This window comes from Haplochromis burtoni, unplaced genomic scaffold (assembly GCF_018398535.1).
Source record: "Haplochromis burtoni strain Fernald_Lab_line unplaced genomic scaffold, NCSU_Asbu1 Contig_169, whole genome shotgun sequence".
NCBI classification, from domain to species: Eukaryota; Metazoa; Chordata; class Actinopteri; order Cichliformes; family Cichlidae; genus Haplochromis; species Haplochromis burtoni.
In genome coordinates, this window is record NW_024582530.1 from 1142078 (window position 1) to 1157693 (window position 15616).

A 15616-nucleotide genomic window follows, 5' to 3' on the forward strand; every position below is an offset into this window, starting at 1 on the left:
GCATGATTATTTGTTATTGAGTGATTTCCATAATATTTTTAGATAAATATTATGGAAATCACTCAATAACAAATAATCATGCCGTTTCTGAAGTTAAATGTCTTTTTTTTTTTTTTACTTATGGCTAATAATCTCAGAAATTACAGAGTAGGTAGTACCTGTGCCCTGTTCACAGCTGTGTCATAATGTGTCCCCCATGTACATACATTTGTCTCCACTGTGTCTATTTGATACTCTTCAGCTTTGTGAACAGTCTGCAGGGCACTATTGTGTTAAACGCTGAACTTTAATCACCAAACAGCATTCTCACATAGTTACCCTGTTTCTTGTCCACGTGGCTGAGGGTGGTGTGCAGGACGTGGGCGATGGCATCCTCTGTGGATCTGTTGGATCGGAAGGCGAACTGTAGCGGATCTGTGGTGTCTGGGAAGGAGGAGGAGATATCGTTAGACTGGTGTACGATATTTCTTTAACTAGTCGATGATTACATGGCTTACTTGCTTTTGCGTTTAAAACCAAGAACATTTGGGGACGACTGAGGTATGCTGCAATACATCCTGGAAGTCAGTTTGATTAATAAAAAACAAAAATGCTTGGAGTCCAGACAAAAACAATCTAGAGTTCTTGCTTAATTTGAATGGTTGTTTGGTTACTTTAATTTACAAGGTTATCCTGTATCAACATCAGTGTATTTAACAAGGGCATCATATTCTGTCATGACTGACAGGGTGAGGTTTGTTAGAAGGTTTTGCTGTCACTGTCCCTACTAAGGACACATTTAATGATTTTTATTACTTATTAACTGGATAATTTATTACTTATGAATAACAAAATCGGCAAATCCATTAAAAATTCCTGTAAGTGTAGGCTAAAATGACCTGTTGCAGCATGTCTTTTTGCAAACCTATGAAAAAATGTCAGCTTTATTTCCAAAAAAATCAGTTGCAGCTGATATTCAATGAAGTGATTTTTTTCATTTGCTATCATCTTTAATGACGTGGATTATTAGCATACACAGAGAAATCCAGGTTATTTTAAGTGTCTCGCCCCACTCGACATAAACAACAAGTGGAAGGAGTCTCTTAACTAGTAATTTCCTTTGTTTCATCCTAGTTTTACAGAGGTTCACTTCATTTAAAAGTCATACTTTACATCTTGTTTTAGAATTTCATGTGCAGGGACATAAAAGCCTGTCCTTAAAGCAACAGAGCAGCGTTTACTCTAACTGCTGTCCAACATCTGATATTTATGACATTTACACAAAAGTCAAATTAGTAAGAATAAAAAATGGGACAGCCTCGTGTTGAGTGACGTAATTCCACGCCCGCCTGCCCTTTCTCTCAGTGCGCGAGCTCGAGAGTCCAAAGTATAAAGTAGCGCGAGCGCCTTAAGTGGGACGGGGTGGGGGGGAATGTAGTCGATAGCGGAGGACACACAGAAGCGCACACTCCTGCATGCAGCCACATCTGGCGTTACAGTGGAACACAGACCATATGTGTACATGTGAGCACTGAGGAGTGGAGGGCTTCACAACTCGACTGAGGAGTAAATATAAGAAAATGGACCCGGAGTTATGGATTTAAAGTGCAGAGGACTTGAAATGGGCGGTCTACTGGTGGCGTTGCTGCTCTGGAGTTGCCTTCTGTCGGCGGTTGACGGTACGTTTACTTTTTGTTCACAACATGGATCCTCAAGAAAGGTGGAAGCACGAAAGCTGATAAGAACACTGGTGAACACGGTCCGAGCCTGCCGCGCATTTGTGCACTTCACTGCCCTCAAATGTTACCACATTTGGTCAGTCTGAGTCTAGCAGCGATTTCTTGTGTCAAACTTTAGATTTTTATATCCCAAGGGCAAACCAACACAATGGAAGTCTTTAAACTTTGAATTGGTGTTGGCGACACGCTCTATGAGAGGGATTGTGTAACCAAACGGACCCCTGCTTTCCCCCTCAGTTTTACAGCCGTCACAGTTACAGGAAAATAAATTAACTTTAAAGTCAGCCTGGCTGTTTTGTCGGGCCTCGGTAGCTCCAGCCATTCGTGCTCGGTGTCGGATGTCAGCCAGTCTTTCTTCTGTAATAGTGCAAATACGCCGGTATGTTTATTTGAGAAAGAGCACACCAGAGAACCAGGCAAACATTTTCCAATGAGGATCGATGTCTTTATAAGCATTCCCTTCTCCACCGCCTGAATTGCGCTATTACTATTTAATCGCCTGAAACGGCTCAGCGAGAGGCGGAGCTTAGTTTTCTCTCATATGGATACATTTTTGCAGGTCCTGGTGCTTTCTATCAGAATCAGAATCAGAATCAGAATACTTTATTGATCCCTGGGGGATATACTATGCGGCCACTTACAGCTCAGGCATATTATTTCATGCTCCAATACTTCATATAAAATTAACTTCTAAAAACTCTAGCTCCCTTTAAGCTCACTCAATTGTTTTTTAAGGTACAGATAAGACCAATTCCAGATTTGTTGATGAAAGTTGCAATCTTTGATTTTTCTACTTTCCGTCAGTGTCACCGGGCCACTGACTCAAAGCTAGTTATAACTTTGCATAACAATAATTTACATAAGAAGAATGACCAAAGTGGAGGCTATCTCTGACTTCATTCTAACTTAACAGTTTGAGCTATATGCCGCACCTACTCAGCTATTTTATCATTACAATTTTACTGAGTCAGCTACCTCATGTCGTCACTGAGCTGGTTAGCTGGTCAATTATGTGTTAAAAGAATCTTACTGGTTTTACTACTCAAACAAAGAGCATGAAGTGTAGTTGCTGACTGTGTAAATGTATATTATGAGGTTCAAAAAAACAAAATGTGTCCACAGTATTTGTGTTTGTTGGATTGTGTATAGCCCTCAAGCACACAATAGTGACATTTCTTAAGAACTTATCGTTCTTAATCCTTGACTAGATAGTAGATAATAGAGAACCGACTGAAAGGCACTGTATTACTGACTCTTCAGATTTCATCATTCCTTTTTATGATCGCTAAGTAGCTCATACGCTTTCTCTGAGTTATTTTTGATAAACCTTTAACCAAACACAGCCAGAGAAAACGCAGTAAATACTCACTCATTACTTATTACTCCAACTACTGCCAACCTTCTAGTAGTAAGTCCTTCATGATTACTTTACAACTGTGGTATTAGGTAAGGAACAATTCTCAGCTTGAGAGCTGGGTGAGTAATTTTCTTTTCTTTTAGTTTTCACTTCAGTTTAACCGTAGAGAAAGCACAGTGCTTTTTATTTAATGACATGTAGCTAACAGCAATAATTATTTTAAAGGTTAGGGACTAAAAAACAATGTCGTGGTTTAATAGTTGATAGAAAATAAAATAAATTGCGGCAGTATATAAAACATGCATTTTATATTATTCATCTGCAGCACTTAAATACTACAAACCTGTTAATGCATCCAGTAAACTGCTAATGAAGCCTAATTTGTGAGCAAAAAATAATTCTTTAAACACATTTTTTTATTACTAATATTTACATCGTTTTCATTCAGTAATCTTTTAACAGAGGTCCTCTAATTCTGTTCAAGTATGTTTAAGTTGTATTTTGTTACTTTTTGCCTGAGCACCACTGTGTCATTGTTATAATTTAACTGTCCTCTTATTTAAAGTGAAGCATGTTTTGTTAGGACTTCAGTTTTTTCTTAACAGTTTTTTTCTAACAGCACAGTAGGCCAGTTGGAAAATTCCTTAGGCCTGTTGTACTATTTTCAAATGAAATCTTTCACACACTTTCAGCTGTGTCATAAATGGTAACAAAGTCCAACAAGAACCTGTTGCTCAAAGTAACATATTTATCTTGTACCCTTGAGAAAGCATGACACTATTCATTATCACTTACAGTTGAACAGAGTAATGTCAAATTAACCATTAACCATAAGAACATTCATCCAAGTCATGTATATGTTTCCTACAGATCCACATCTAGGATGTATTTGTATGTGCATGAGTCTATGCCTTTCAAGAAAATCTCTCATCCTGAACTCAGTTTCTCCGGTTTTGGGCTTCAACTGTCCTTGTTTAGCTCTTTACCCTTGGTAACCATGAACCCCTTCACCACCTGCTGCAGGTTCTTCTTAGTGTGGTGCTTAGCAGATTTCCAGAGGAAAACAGTTGGAGCTGACATACACAGAACCACAGGATGAGATCCTTTCTGGGAGGCCACTGAAAGACATAGAGGACTGCCACAATAGCAACATTAGCTACAGATTATGTAAGATAATATACCTGGCTGGCCACCCAGGCATAATAAGTACACTCCAAGTGTAGGAAACACTGAGATAGCTTTGCCTGTTAGGAACATAACTATTAATATGGTGATTGACAATAGAATATAGCAATATTTATACAGAGTATCAAGCATTCCATAGTTAGCATTTTGCAGCACAGCAGTGATTGTGTATTAATTCAATTCAATTTTATTTATATAGCACTAGATCACACCTTGATAATGATGAATTACAGTAGTCCAGCCTAAAACTAGTTTTTCAGCATCACCCTGAGAGCGGAGATTTCTAATGTTAGAGATATTGCACAAATTGAAGAAAGCAGTCCTACATATTGGTTTAATATGTGCAATGAAGAACAAATCCTGGTCAAAAGCTACTTTCAGTCTTTTCCTCACAGTGTTGCTGGAGGCCAAGGTAATGCTGGCCTCCAGTAAGCATGTGGTTAGACACCATGTTTCTAAGATTTTTAGGGACGAGTACATTAACCTCAGTTTTATCTGAATTTAGAAGCAGGAAATTAGAGTCTATCTAGGTCTTTATGTCTTTAAGACATTATTTCAATAATTGGTGGATGTTATCAGGCTTCTTGGTTGGGTGTCATCTGCATAGCAGTGAAAATGTATGCTTTGCCTTCTAATGATACTACCTATGGGAAACATGTATAATGTAAACAGAATTGGCCCTAGTGCAGAACTCTGTGAACTGCATAATTAACCTTAGTATCTGAAGAGGATTCTCCATTTACATGAACAAATTGGAGTCTTATACATACGTATAATTCCGATCACTGTGGTGCAGTACCTTTAGTCCACTGTAGGTGCAATACCATGCAAGTGTGTGTATGCTGACAGGTATCCTTATGAAACTGAAAGAAGAGATGAATGGCACTCATATCTGATGTTTAAAATGTTTTAGTACGGACCTCTGCCTGCGCTGAAGCAATTCAGTTCAAATCAAATCAGTTTTATTTATAAGGTGCCAAAACACAACAGCATTTGCCTCAAGGTGCCTTATATTGCAACGTGAAGACCCTACAATAATGCAAACCAAAAACAGCTAAATCCCAGCAGCAACAGTACAGCTACATTTATAATACTGTTGTTCTCATTCACATGTTTTTTGTGTTTCTGTTGTCAGACATTATTACAATATTGGATGGAAAATGAAATGCTGCTGTGATTGAACCTCATAAATGCCACATGCTAACAAGTTACTGTGGCACAACATCGAAACTGTTTTATGCTTAAGTTGTGAGGATAAAAAGCGGATGATCACAGTTGAAAACAGCTAAGCTGTGTGTTTTGCCAATATTCACAATTAATATAAAGAAGCTTTCAGGCAACAACTTTGGGCCCTCTCTGGTGTGGCATGCATCAGGGTTTTGCAAATCCACACTTTAACACCAAACTCATGTTCTGAGATTTACAAGTTAGGATATGCTTGATCTGTTACTACTAAAAAGTTGATGTGATTTCCAGCCTTGCAAAAACTCACTGAATGAGATGCATTAGAATATGAGAAGGGAAGGGAAAATGGTTTAAGGGTAGGAAGGGAAATCTGAGGAGCTAAACGTGAGGAGAAGGGGTATGGTAACAGCACTGAGGAGGAATGAAAGTACTGGGTTTATGACTTTTCGTGTTTGCATTAGCCTGGTTGGAGACTCTATGCTGTTTGGATTTTGTAAAAGCCTGATGTAACAAATGGAGAGAAAAGAAGAGCGGGAGAAGTAGGTAGGACGAAAGAATGAGAGAGAAAATAGGAAAGAACTCGCACAGGTGGAGACAGAGGAAGTCTGTGGCAGTCTACCTTGATTTCTCTGGGGTCCACTCTCTAACACACATGCACACACTAACCATGTTCCCCACTCTTATCATGCACATTTTTCTCGTCCCGATTGGGGAGGTGTGAAGAAAATCTCTTCCTTCCTTTTAGCCCTTCACCAAACACACAGACGCCTTTGTTGAGATGGGTTCTGATAAGAAGTAAAGTGAGGGGGGCCTGCTGGCTTTCTCCAGGCAGAACAAAACAGGAGAGCTGAGAAGTTGTGTGTGTTCATTTGTGCATGAGCGTGTATGCATGGAAAAGAGTTCAGCAGTGCATTGCCTACTCTTTCAAAACTTCTTTTGGAGCCCTTCTTTGTTTTCAAGCCCCCACCCCCAACACACACACACACACACACACACACACACACACACACACACACACACACACACACACACACACACACACACAGGCATACCCTGTCTTTCTCAGGACTTCTATGACTTGACTGACACTGGATTCATAATGTACTGATTCAGACTTGACACACACTGCTGGCTGTAGGATCACAGAGAGACTTGGTCCTTACTTGGAATCTGCCACAGGGCGTTGGCATCTTATAATATAAATAAACAGTTTTCCAGTGATGGAATCATCAGGAGATTTTTGATGCCCTGCACCTTTAGTTTGATCCTACTACGCAAAGTCATGGTGTAGGATCTTTCAGAACTTTTTATTAGGGGTGACAGTATAAAAGATGTATGTAGCTTTTGGGCCTGAAAGGTAAAGCTAGTGCAGAAGTGCCTTAAACCTGCCTGTTGTATAGAAAAAGTTAAATAGAGGTCTTTGGGAAAATAGATCTTTAGAGACTTTCCTGATGAGTTTACGGGCTGATTTGCTGTTTCGGAGGAGGATTATCTGGGGTAAAAATTTCGTCAAGATATAGCATGGTCATTACATTAAGTGTTCTTCTTTGGGTTTTGGCTGCTCGCTTTAGGGATCACTACGGTGGATTCATTAGATCCTATTCATAGCATCCTCCTCTGTTACACCAACCCTCTGCATAACATCCTTTACGACATCCACAAATCTTTTTTTTGGTCCTCTTCTTTCCCTCCAGCCTGGCAGCTCTGTATTAAAATTCTTTTCCACACATGTCCAAACCATCTCAGCCTTGCTTCTGTAATTTTGCCTGAATCCACTCAACCTGAGCTGTCCCTATGACATCCTCATTTCTTAACATTAGAGGTGGCAAAAGTACCTTCATTCTGTACTTAAGTAGAAGTACAAATACTAGTTTTAAAAAAATTACTTTAGTAAAAGTTGAAGTAATGTTCGTTACTCAAGTAAAAGTAAAAAAGTACAGGCTGTGAAATGGACTCAAAGTAAGAAAGTAGTATTGTAGGCAGCTTGAGTCAGAAGAAAAAGAAAAACATATTTTCTGTTGCCTCCATTATAGAGGGTGACTTTGCCTCTAAACAGGAAAATGAGCACAGTCAGGGGTTACAGTGGGATTCAACCCTAAAATCAATTGTAGTGGCTCAGCGCAAAGAAAAGAATCACTACTCACAATAATAAAAACTGAGAGCTTCAGTAGATTTTGTTAGTGTACAAGCTGTGATCAGCTGACCTGCTGCCCTTTGTGGATTTATAAACTTGAACCAGATGTCAGCAGATGTTTCATGAGTTGTCCTGGCCAATTTCCATTCTATGTACTAACAGTACACTGTTTATGCTGTCTTCATATTAGACAGTATACAGCTGGTATGAAGCATCATCAGCTAAAGTTCATATTAGCCAATGCTACATTTCATGTAATCAAACTTTAACCACGACCGCACAGCCACTGTGCACCAGTCTAACACACTGTTGTTTACTTTAAACCCATCACAGTACAGCAAACTAACCTGTTCATTCTGCACTAACCTGCAGAGTATATTCATGCAATCTTTAAATAATACAGTTAGTCTGCCTTACTGTTTTGCAACATGTTTCACAATATGAAAAAACACAATTTCATATATACAGATGCAATATCTGATTTACCGATCACAACCACATTGACTTCCTCTTACAATCATGAGCTCTTCACAATAAAACAGAATACTTCAAAAAGTGAACCATATGTAATGCAAATGCTCTTTTAAACTTATTAAACACATTATACTAATATTAAAAAAAATATCCCCAAATTTTTCAGAATGGAAAACGCCTGAAAGGAAGCAACTCGAACTGACCTCTGGCACATCTGGGCCAAAACTTGGCATTAGTATCCCTCTCGCTCAGTGATTCTGCGGGTTAGGTTCACCTCCCATTTATGAAGCACATTGAGGAAAATAAACAGCTGAATCAGGAGTTCATTCCAGAAATGTACCAGGATGTCAGGAATTGCACGTGGGGCGATCGTGGCTCAAGAGTTGGGCGTTCGCCTTGTAATCGGAAGGTTGCCGGTTCGAGCCCCGGCTTGGACAGTCTCGGTCGTTGTGTCCTTGGGCAAGACACTTCACCTGTTGCCTACTGGTGGTGGTCAGAGGGCCCGGTGGTGCCAGTGTCCGGCAGCCTCGCCTCTGTCAGTGCGCCCCAGGGTGGCTGTGGCTACAATGTAGCTTGCCATCACCAGTGTGTGAATGTGTGTGTGAATGGGTGGATGACTGGATATGTAAAGCGCTTTGGGGTCCTTAGGGACTAGTAAAGCGCTATATAAATACAGGCCATTTACCATTTTACACTAGTGGACCCTGGTGGCAGATCACTCAGACAGACACAGCTGCAGTGAAGGCAGGTTGATTTACAGTGAGGATGAAATGATAAACAGAACACTGGAATGAGAACGAGAAACTCGAACTGTTTGCCACATGTTTACTGCAGTCTTGGGCGAGGTATGTAAGGATGGAGACTGAAACGGGGACGGCTTGGACCAGTGGCAGTGCAGGTGAGCAGGGAGGCTGAGGTCTGGAAGAGAGGAACTGAGGTAGTACGGAAAGGTAGGCAGAGATCACAGGCTGAGAATAGCTGGGCAGTGAGCGTCACGATCCGTGAATGTCCTGCTAATCAAAGTTCTACATAATAGACATTTGACGTGTTACCACTTAAGACTGAGACAATAATCCAACACCTGAGAGCTGTCCAGCTGCTCCTCAAATAGCCTGCTAGATGACGCATCGGAGAAACCCCCGATTTGTTTATAAAAAAAAGAGACTAACATAGTTAACAGTGACAGACAGACAAATCTCACAACTCACTATCAATATTGCTGTTTTTTTCTTTTGCTGTCAGTCGGTTTTTGGTTGTTGTTTTTTTTCTTGTTTCGCAAGTACTTTCAGCTAGCAAGAACTCTCCTTAGAAAATCCAGTTTTTCTTGAAAAAGGAACTATGATCATAACTGGGTTGTATTAATTTAGGGGGGGGTCCATTGTTCTGAATAAATTTCACAATTAACTAATCAACCAGAAGGGTCAATTAAAGTTTCTTTTATTGTCACTGGAATATTTTTATTCATCAGTATAGCCAGTCCTCTGGCTGTAGAATGAAATGAAGATGACATAACATGGCCAACCTACTTTGTTCTATTGCAGTAAGATGGGTTTCTTGCATAAAGGCAACTTTAATTTACATTTTTCTTAGCTGGTTTAAAACTTTCTTTCTTTTAACTGGTCCATTCAGCCCGTTTACATTAATACTAACAAAGTTTATATTCTTATTCATCAATAACAAAAATGAAACTCCTCAGAGTATAATAAGCTCTCTGAGAGTCCCCCATAAATGTAAAAAAAACATCTCCTTTAGCAAAAAAGCAACAGTAGGAAAAAACAGCACTCACTCATAGGATTATAAGAATGGCACTCTCATTCTTACGGCTCAGCCCTGTGTATTTTGAGGAGAGAATAAACACTGTTATAAAAATTACTTCAGTTGTTATTTCAGCATGTATAGATAATTTTCCAGCACATTTCTTTCACTGAGGTTACCAAACTGGAAGTTGGTCTTTAAGTTATTGTTTTGGTTTTCTATGTACAAAATAAATAAGTGATAGAGAAAACACAGTTCAATGAAACTGTAGGAGTAACCTGTGTTAAACTTTGTGTTGCTTAACATTCATTTCATTCATTTCCAGGTTTTATTCCACCAACTAAAAAACTGCCAGTGTGTTGAAAGTCACTTAAATGTATCAGCTCTCTAATTCCCAGAGTTATCCCTGTCCTCATCCATCTGGGGGGCCTCGCTCTGCTTAGTTGTTTTCATACATGAAATCCTACCTCTGTTAGGAGAATCGCTTCTGGACATTATCCACAGTTGTCATTTCTGACATGTAGCAAACAGCACCGCTTCAGACTTGTTTTCAGGGGCCCGTTCTTCGTACCTCGCTAAGTGAGTTAGCTGGATTAGATTGTTGACGATTTCGACGTGATCCTGGATCGTTCGGTTCCCCGAAGCTCATCCGGGACTTGCTGTCATAGCAACAGAGCCGTAAGCGTAAACCTGCTCGGGAGCAGGTTTACTTTATGTAAACAGGATTAGATCGCGGCCACGCAGGTATGTCCGCTTCATTTATACGAAAGCAACAGCGATATTCCACCACTGTTTCACCATAAATAAATAACATCAATGTAACTAAAGATAATGCAGCACCTGATCCTTGTATTGATGTCACACAGATACATACAGGTCATTTCCTAAAAAAGGGAAATGAACTATTAACATTCTATTACATGTATGTGATTATTACAGATGTAATTCATATTTCAGAGTAGTAATTGTAAATTACTTCGTGTAATCAAGATGAGAGACCACGGCTATAAAAGCGAAGGTGGATTTGGGAAGCCCTGTCCGTATACGCGAGCACCCATTGCGGAAGGTGCAAGATTGATAAGGAGAGTCCTTCAGAATTCAGCGTATATTGCGGGATAGACAGGATCCTTTAGCTCAGCGCGACAGTGTGCTCATTGAGAGATATCGATATTCCCGTGAGGGTATTATTTACTTAACCAACTTGTTGACGAGGGGGTGCAGGACCACCACCTGTCTTTTTTTCCTCTGCCCTTTTCTTGGTTGCTGTTATGAACAAACTAACAGAGTATTACAGGCCAGTATTACCTTGCCAAGAGACGAAAAGCAATCTAAGAGATAAATATTACCATTCTGTAGAATACTCCTGTATTCCACTTTTACTTGTTCCCATGTTCTTGTGGGTCCTGTTGTGGCTCTAATGTGAAAGGGGATATAATATAACATATTATGATATAATATAATGCCATATGATATTGGACAATATAGTGTCATATGATAGATCTACCCTACCGCCTACTGGTGTTGGCCAGAGGGGCCGATGGCGCGATATGGCAGCCTGGCTACAACCGTAGCTGCCTCCACCAGTGTGTGAATGTGGGAGTGAATGAATAGTGGTATCGTAAAGCGCTTTGGGTGCCTTGGAGAGCGCTATATAAACCCAATCCATTATTATTATTATTATTAAATTACCTACGAGTTTGATTTGTCAGCAACTTTCTGCCAGCCCTCTCTCCTTGCTTTTGCAGCCTTTGCAGTGTTCTCTTGCGTTTTAATTAAACTCTGAAACTCCTGAAATCCCTCACTCATGAGTTCTTGCTCTGCTGCCGGAAAATACCGAGCACGCCCCTTCGACATTTTCGCCGACCAATCAGCGGGTTGCCGATCACTGTTTCTGCTATCGATGCGTAGCCCCTTTTACGACACCCAGTGATCGCGCATTACTTCATCCAGCTGTAGTAATCGTCAACAGCAGGTGTGTTCGGGGAACCGGATTAGCGAGCTCACGGTTAGCGCGATGATTTGATCTTGGATGTGTCATTTGATCTTGGATGTAGTAAGCGACGTACGAAGAACAGGCCCCAGTACTGGAAGCACACTGTTTATGTCAAGGGTGTAGCCTGAGTGTGGATGAGCATGGACACGTGATGCCCACTCACTTGATGTGAATTGCTGTAATTTCCTGTCATTTTGTTTTATGTATCTGTTTCATTACTGCTACAGTAAAGCTACCTATTTCCTCTCTAGCAACATAACAACGTTGTGTTTGAACTGAATATTTTAAAGAATTATTGGTTTGATTAATCAGCATGTTTCTCCCCGCAAACATGGGGAGAAACATGCAAACTCCACACAGAAAGGCCCTGAACTCGAACCCGAACTCGAATCTAACGCAGACCTTCTTGCTGTGAGGCAACAGTGCTATCCACCGCACCACCGTGCTTGCTTTTACCTATGTAATTTGATTTCAATAACAGCAGTAGAGACTACGTTCAGCGCTCACTTTGGGGCGCCACAACAGGTAGAGCAATATGTTTGACTTGGCAGATTTTTACATCAGATACCCTTCCTGGTGCAATCCCTGCTCGTCCTGGAACTGAGAGCTTTAGCTTGCTAAGTGAACGTTTAAACCATTGCCTTATGGAGACACTATGTTTAATAAAAGCAGTACCATGTGTCTTTTAGGGCTTGGGTATTGTTTCTGGGCAGCGTTCGTACTAACAGAGGCAGACTGGCTTCGTTCTGTGGGATTATAGGAGGCACGGTTGTGCCAAACCACAGCGTAGTAGCTCTGCCACCCTGCCTGGCCAAAACCACAGGATTCCCCAGAGGCACTGTGGCAGCTGCTGTGATCACTACTGGCTTCAACAGTGGGAGGACAACATCTCTTGAGTTACTGAACCGCGCTGACAAAGACATGGGTTTATGGAATCTGGACCCTGACATTTGCATACTTACCGCATGGTTGGGACAGAGTGGGAATGCTTTCTTGTACAAACATTTTTCTTATATTGCCCTGGTTTGTTTTATGTTCTATTGTGAACTTGACTGTGTGTGGGTCTAGAATCAGCACTGTGCTCAGTGTCAGTATTTATCTGAGAATAGGTTTGTTTTTTATGTATATTTAATTCTGAGCTCAGAAAAGGATTGTAGTTCACTGGGCATGTGAAAGACACCACTGTGTGTGTGCCGTGCAGAGAGGAGGAGAGAACAGTTAGCCAGTTTACACATATAAAAGCAGACTGATTAGAGAGTCAGTAGAACTGTAGGTACAGAGAAAAGGCTTCCGCTGGTGTAACACGTGCTGGAACTGCAAAATAACCCCCAGGTGTGTGTCTCTGCATTAGAGAAGGTGGAGAGTGGTACCGTAATAATTGCATAATGCATTAATTTCCCCCTCTGCTGATCTTATAGGAGACACGAAAGGTTAGAGTATGGAGACTCCAAAATGCATTTTTCCCCCAGTGCAGTAACTCCCTGAAATGAGTGTTTGTCAGTCTTTTGGATATGTTTCCCACATATTTCCAGTCTGTACTTGGTAAAAAGACAAAAATGAGAATATTCAGAAGAAATAAAGCAGCATTTTGTTTGAAAAAGTTTATTCATTTTTTGAGAGAATTGCCATGATATCAATTGAAAGCTTTAGTCAGATTGCTAGAGGCAGATCCAATAGCTGTTTTGTTTTTTTTAGCAAACCAGTGAAATTTAATAACTGTTCGAATATAAGCATCTTTGCGTCTCTGTATGAAATAACATTGTGAGAAATCTGAGTGATGTATGAAATGTTACATAAAGGATCTTTTCCATTCCAGGGTCACCGCTCCTTCTTTTTGCCAATCGGCGTGACGTGCGATTGGTAGATGCAGATGGTGTCCGAGGGGAGTCCGCCATCATCGTGAGTGACCTGGAAGATGCAGCAGCTGTGGACTTCTTGTATTCTGAACGCCTGATATTTTGGACGGATGTCAGTGAAGAAGCCATCAAACAGACTCACTGGAATCAGTCTTCTAACTGTAAGACTAGACACTGTTTACTTTTAATTTTTCTACTTGGTGAGGACTTTCTCGTAAAAAGCTAAAATAACTATTGCTGCATGTGTTAATGATTTATTGAAATATACACCCTTTTTCATGTAACAGTTTCAACTGAGTTTGTTGGGGTTTTTTTTACCTACAGCCCTTAAAGAGGCACTGGGAACAGGCCAGACTGTGGTAGTATCAGGGTTAGACAGTCCTGATGGGCTGGCCTGTGACTGGTTGGGTAAAAAGCTCTACTGGACGGACTCAGAGACCAATCGCATTGAAGTGGCCAACCTAGATGGAACCTCAAGAAAGGTGTTGTTCTGGATGGACTTGGACCAGCCCAGGGCTATCGCTCTCAACCCTGGCCAGCGGTAACAAAATACACACAGAAATGTGCAAAGATGTGTCTGACACCATTCATTTTTTGTTATTGAATGGATCAGATATTGGGTGGGGTGTAGGCTATGTAAAATATCCTCACAATCAAACCACAGACCAGATTCTACATCAAATTAATAATTGGGTGTAAAACTGATATGGATATCAAAAATCTTTTTTTTTTTTTACATTTTATAACCTAGTTTCTAGTTTCTTGGCTCTTCTGATTCTGCTGATTTGATCTCTTATAGCTCATGTTGTCCTCAATGAAACTGGAAAGCTCACTAATTATTATAAATGCCAGTAGAAACACTTCAAAATGTAACTACTGTTGTTGTTACAGGAAAAAAAAGCTGTACTATTTTTTATGATTATATTGACCTTACAATCAGTGATGATGGAAAATGAGTCTGGCTGGCTGAATGAGTGACAGGGCAAGCTGAACACAGAGATAAACATGTTTAGGGCACTAAGAAATAGCAATTCATCTAAAAAAACAAACCCTGAAAACACTGATACAGTGACAGTGACACAGTTTTTATAATTTTATATCTATATGCTACCACAAATATTCCGAGAGGATGAGGATCATTCTTTAACACACTGGGTTACTGAACAATTGAGCTAAGGGCAACTGAAAATGTTGCTGGAAATGCTGCACATACCCAGATTTTAAAAAAAAAAAGACAGGTAGGCAAAGCTTTCTTATCCAAAGAGTAAAGAGTAAAATTGTCAGAAGCCAGTGGGGTCCCAAATGTACACAGAAGGTGTTCTTCGCCTTTGTTCTTTGGCTGTAATGTAAGAAGTCACAGGGTTTCCAACCCAGACAGATTGTGTCCCATTTAGGAGCTTTATGGTTTGCATTTTACTTTCACTGTTTTAATAGGGTTAAGAACCAAAACCCTTGTACATTAGACATTGAGTTTCAATGGAAATACCTGTATAAATAAAGGTTAAAAAAAACCCTGCTAAACGGCGCCTTGTACATACAATTAGGTCCTTAAGTGTATGGATAGTGACACTGCTGTTTTGTTTGTTTGTTTTTTGCTTTTGCCTTTAATTCAAGGGGTTAAGAACATTTTTTATGAACTACAGCCATTTTTATGCAAAGTTCCCTTTTCAGAGGCTTGTTTTTTATTTTTTTTATTTTTTATTATGACTAAAAAAATGAAAAGCTGCCGTGGTCAGTTTTGTTTGCACCTGAGAACATCAGACGACACATATTATGTTTCAGGTAAATTCAGCCTGACTAGAACAGTGGGGCTGTAAATCACATTTCTTGTTATTGCATTAAAGGCATTTGACCTTTTTATGTTTAAATGTGTTTTTCCCTTAAATACACATTTCACAGTAAGAAAAGTTTTTCACCACAGGCTAAAAAACATGTCAATGACAGAAAAAGTTAGATTGT

General features: G+C 40.1%; 1 protein-coding gene across 1 annotated transcript in view; it reads left to right on the forward strand.

Moving 5' to 3' along the window:
• The first annotated feature begins 1391 nt into the window (after positions 1–1391).
• The window catches only part of lrp5 (low density lipoprotein receptor-related protein 5), a 45855-nt gene continuing 31630 nt past the window's right edge, over positions 1392–15616 (forward strand). The window contains exons 1-3 of the mRNA XM_005933514.3: positions 1392–1658; positions 13618–13818; positions 13982–14198. Coding sequence (XP_005933576.1) covers positions 1574–1658; positions 13618–13818; positions 13982–14198 — 503 coding nt within the window. The 5' untranslated portion in view covers positions 1392–1573. The remainder of the gene's footprint in view (positions 1659–13617; positions 13819–13981; positions 14199–15616) is intronic.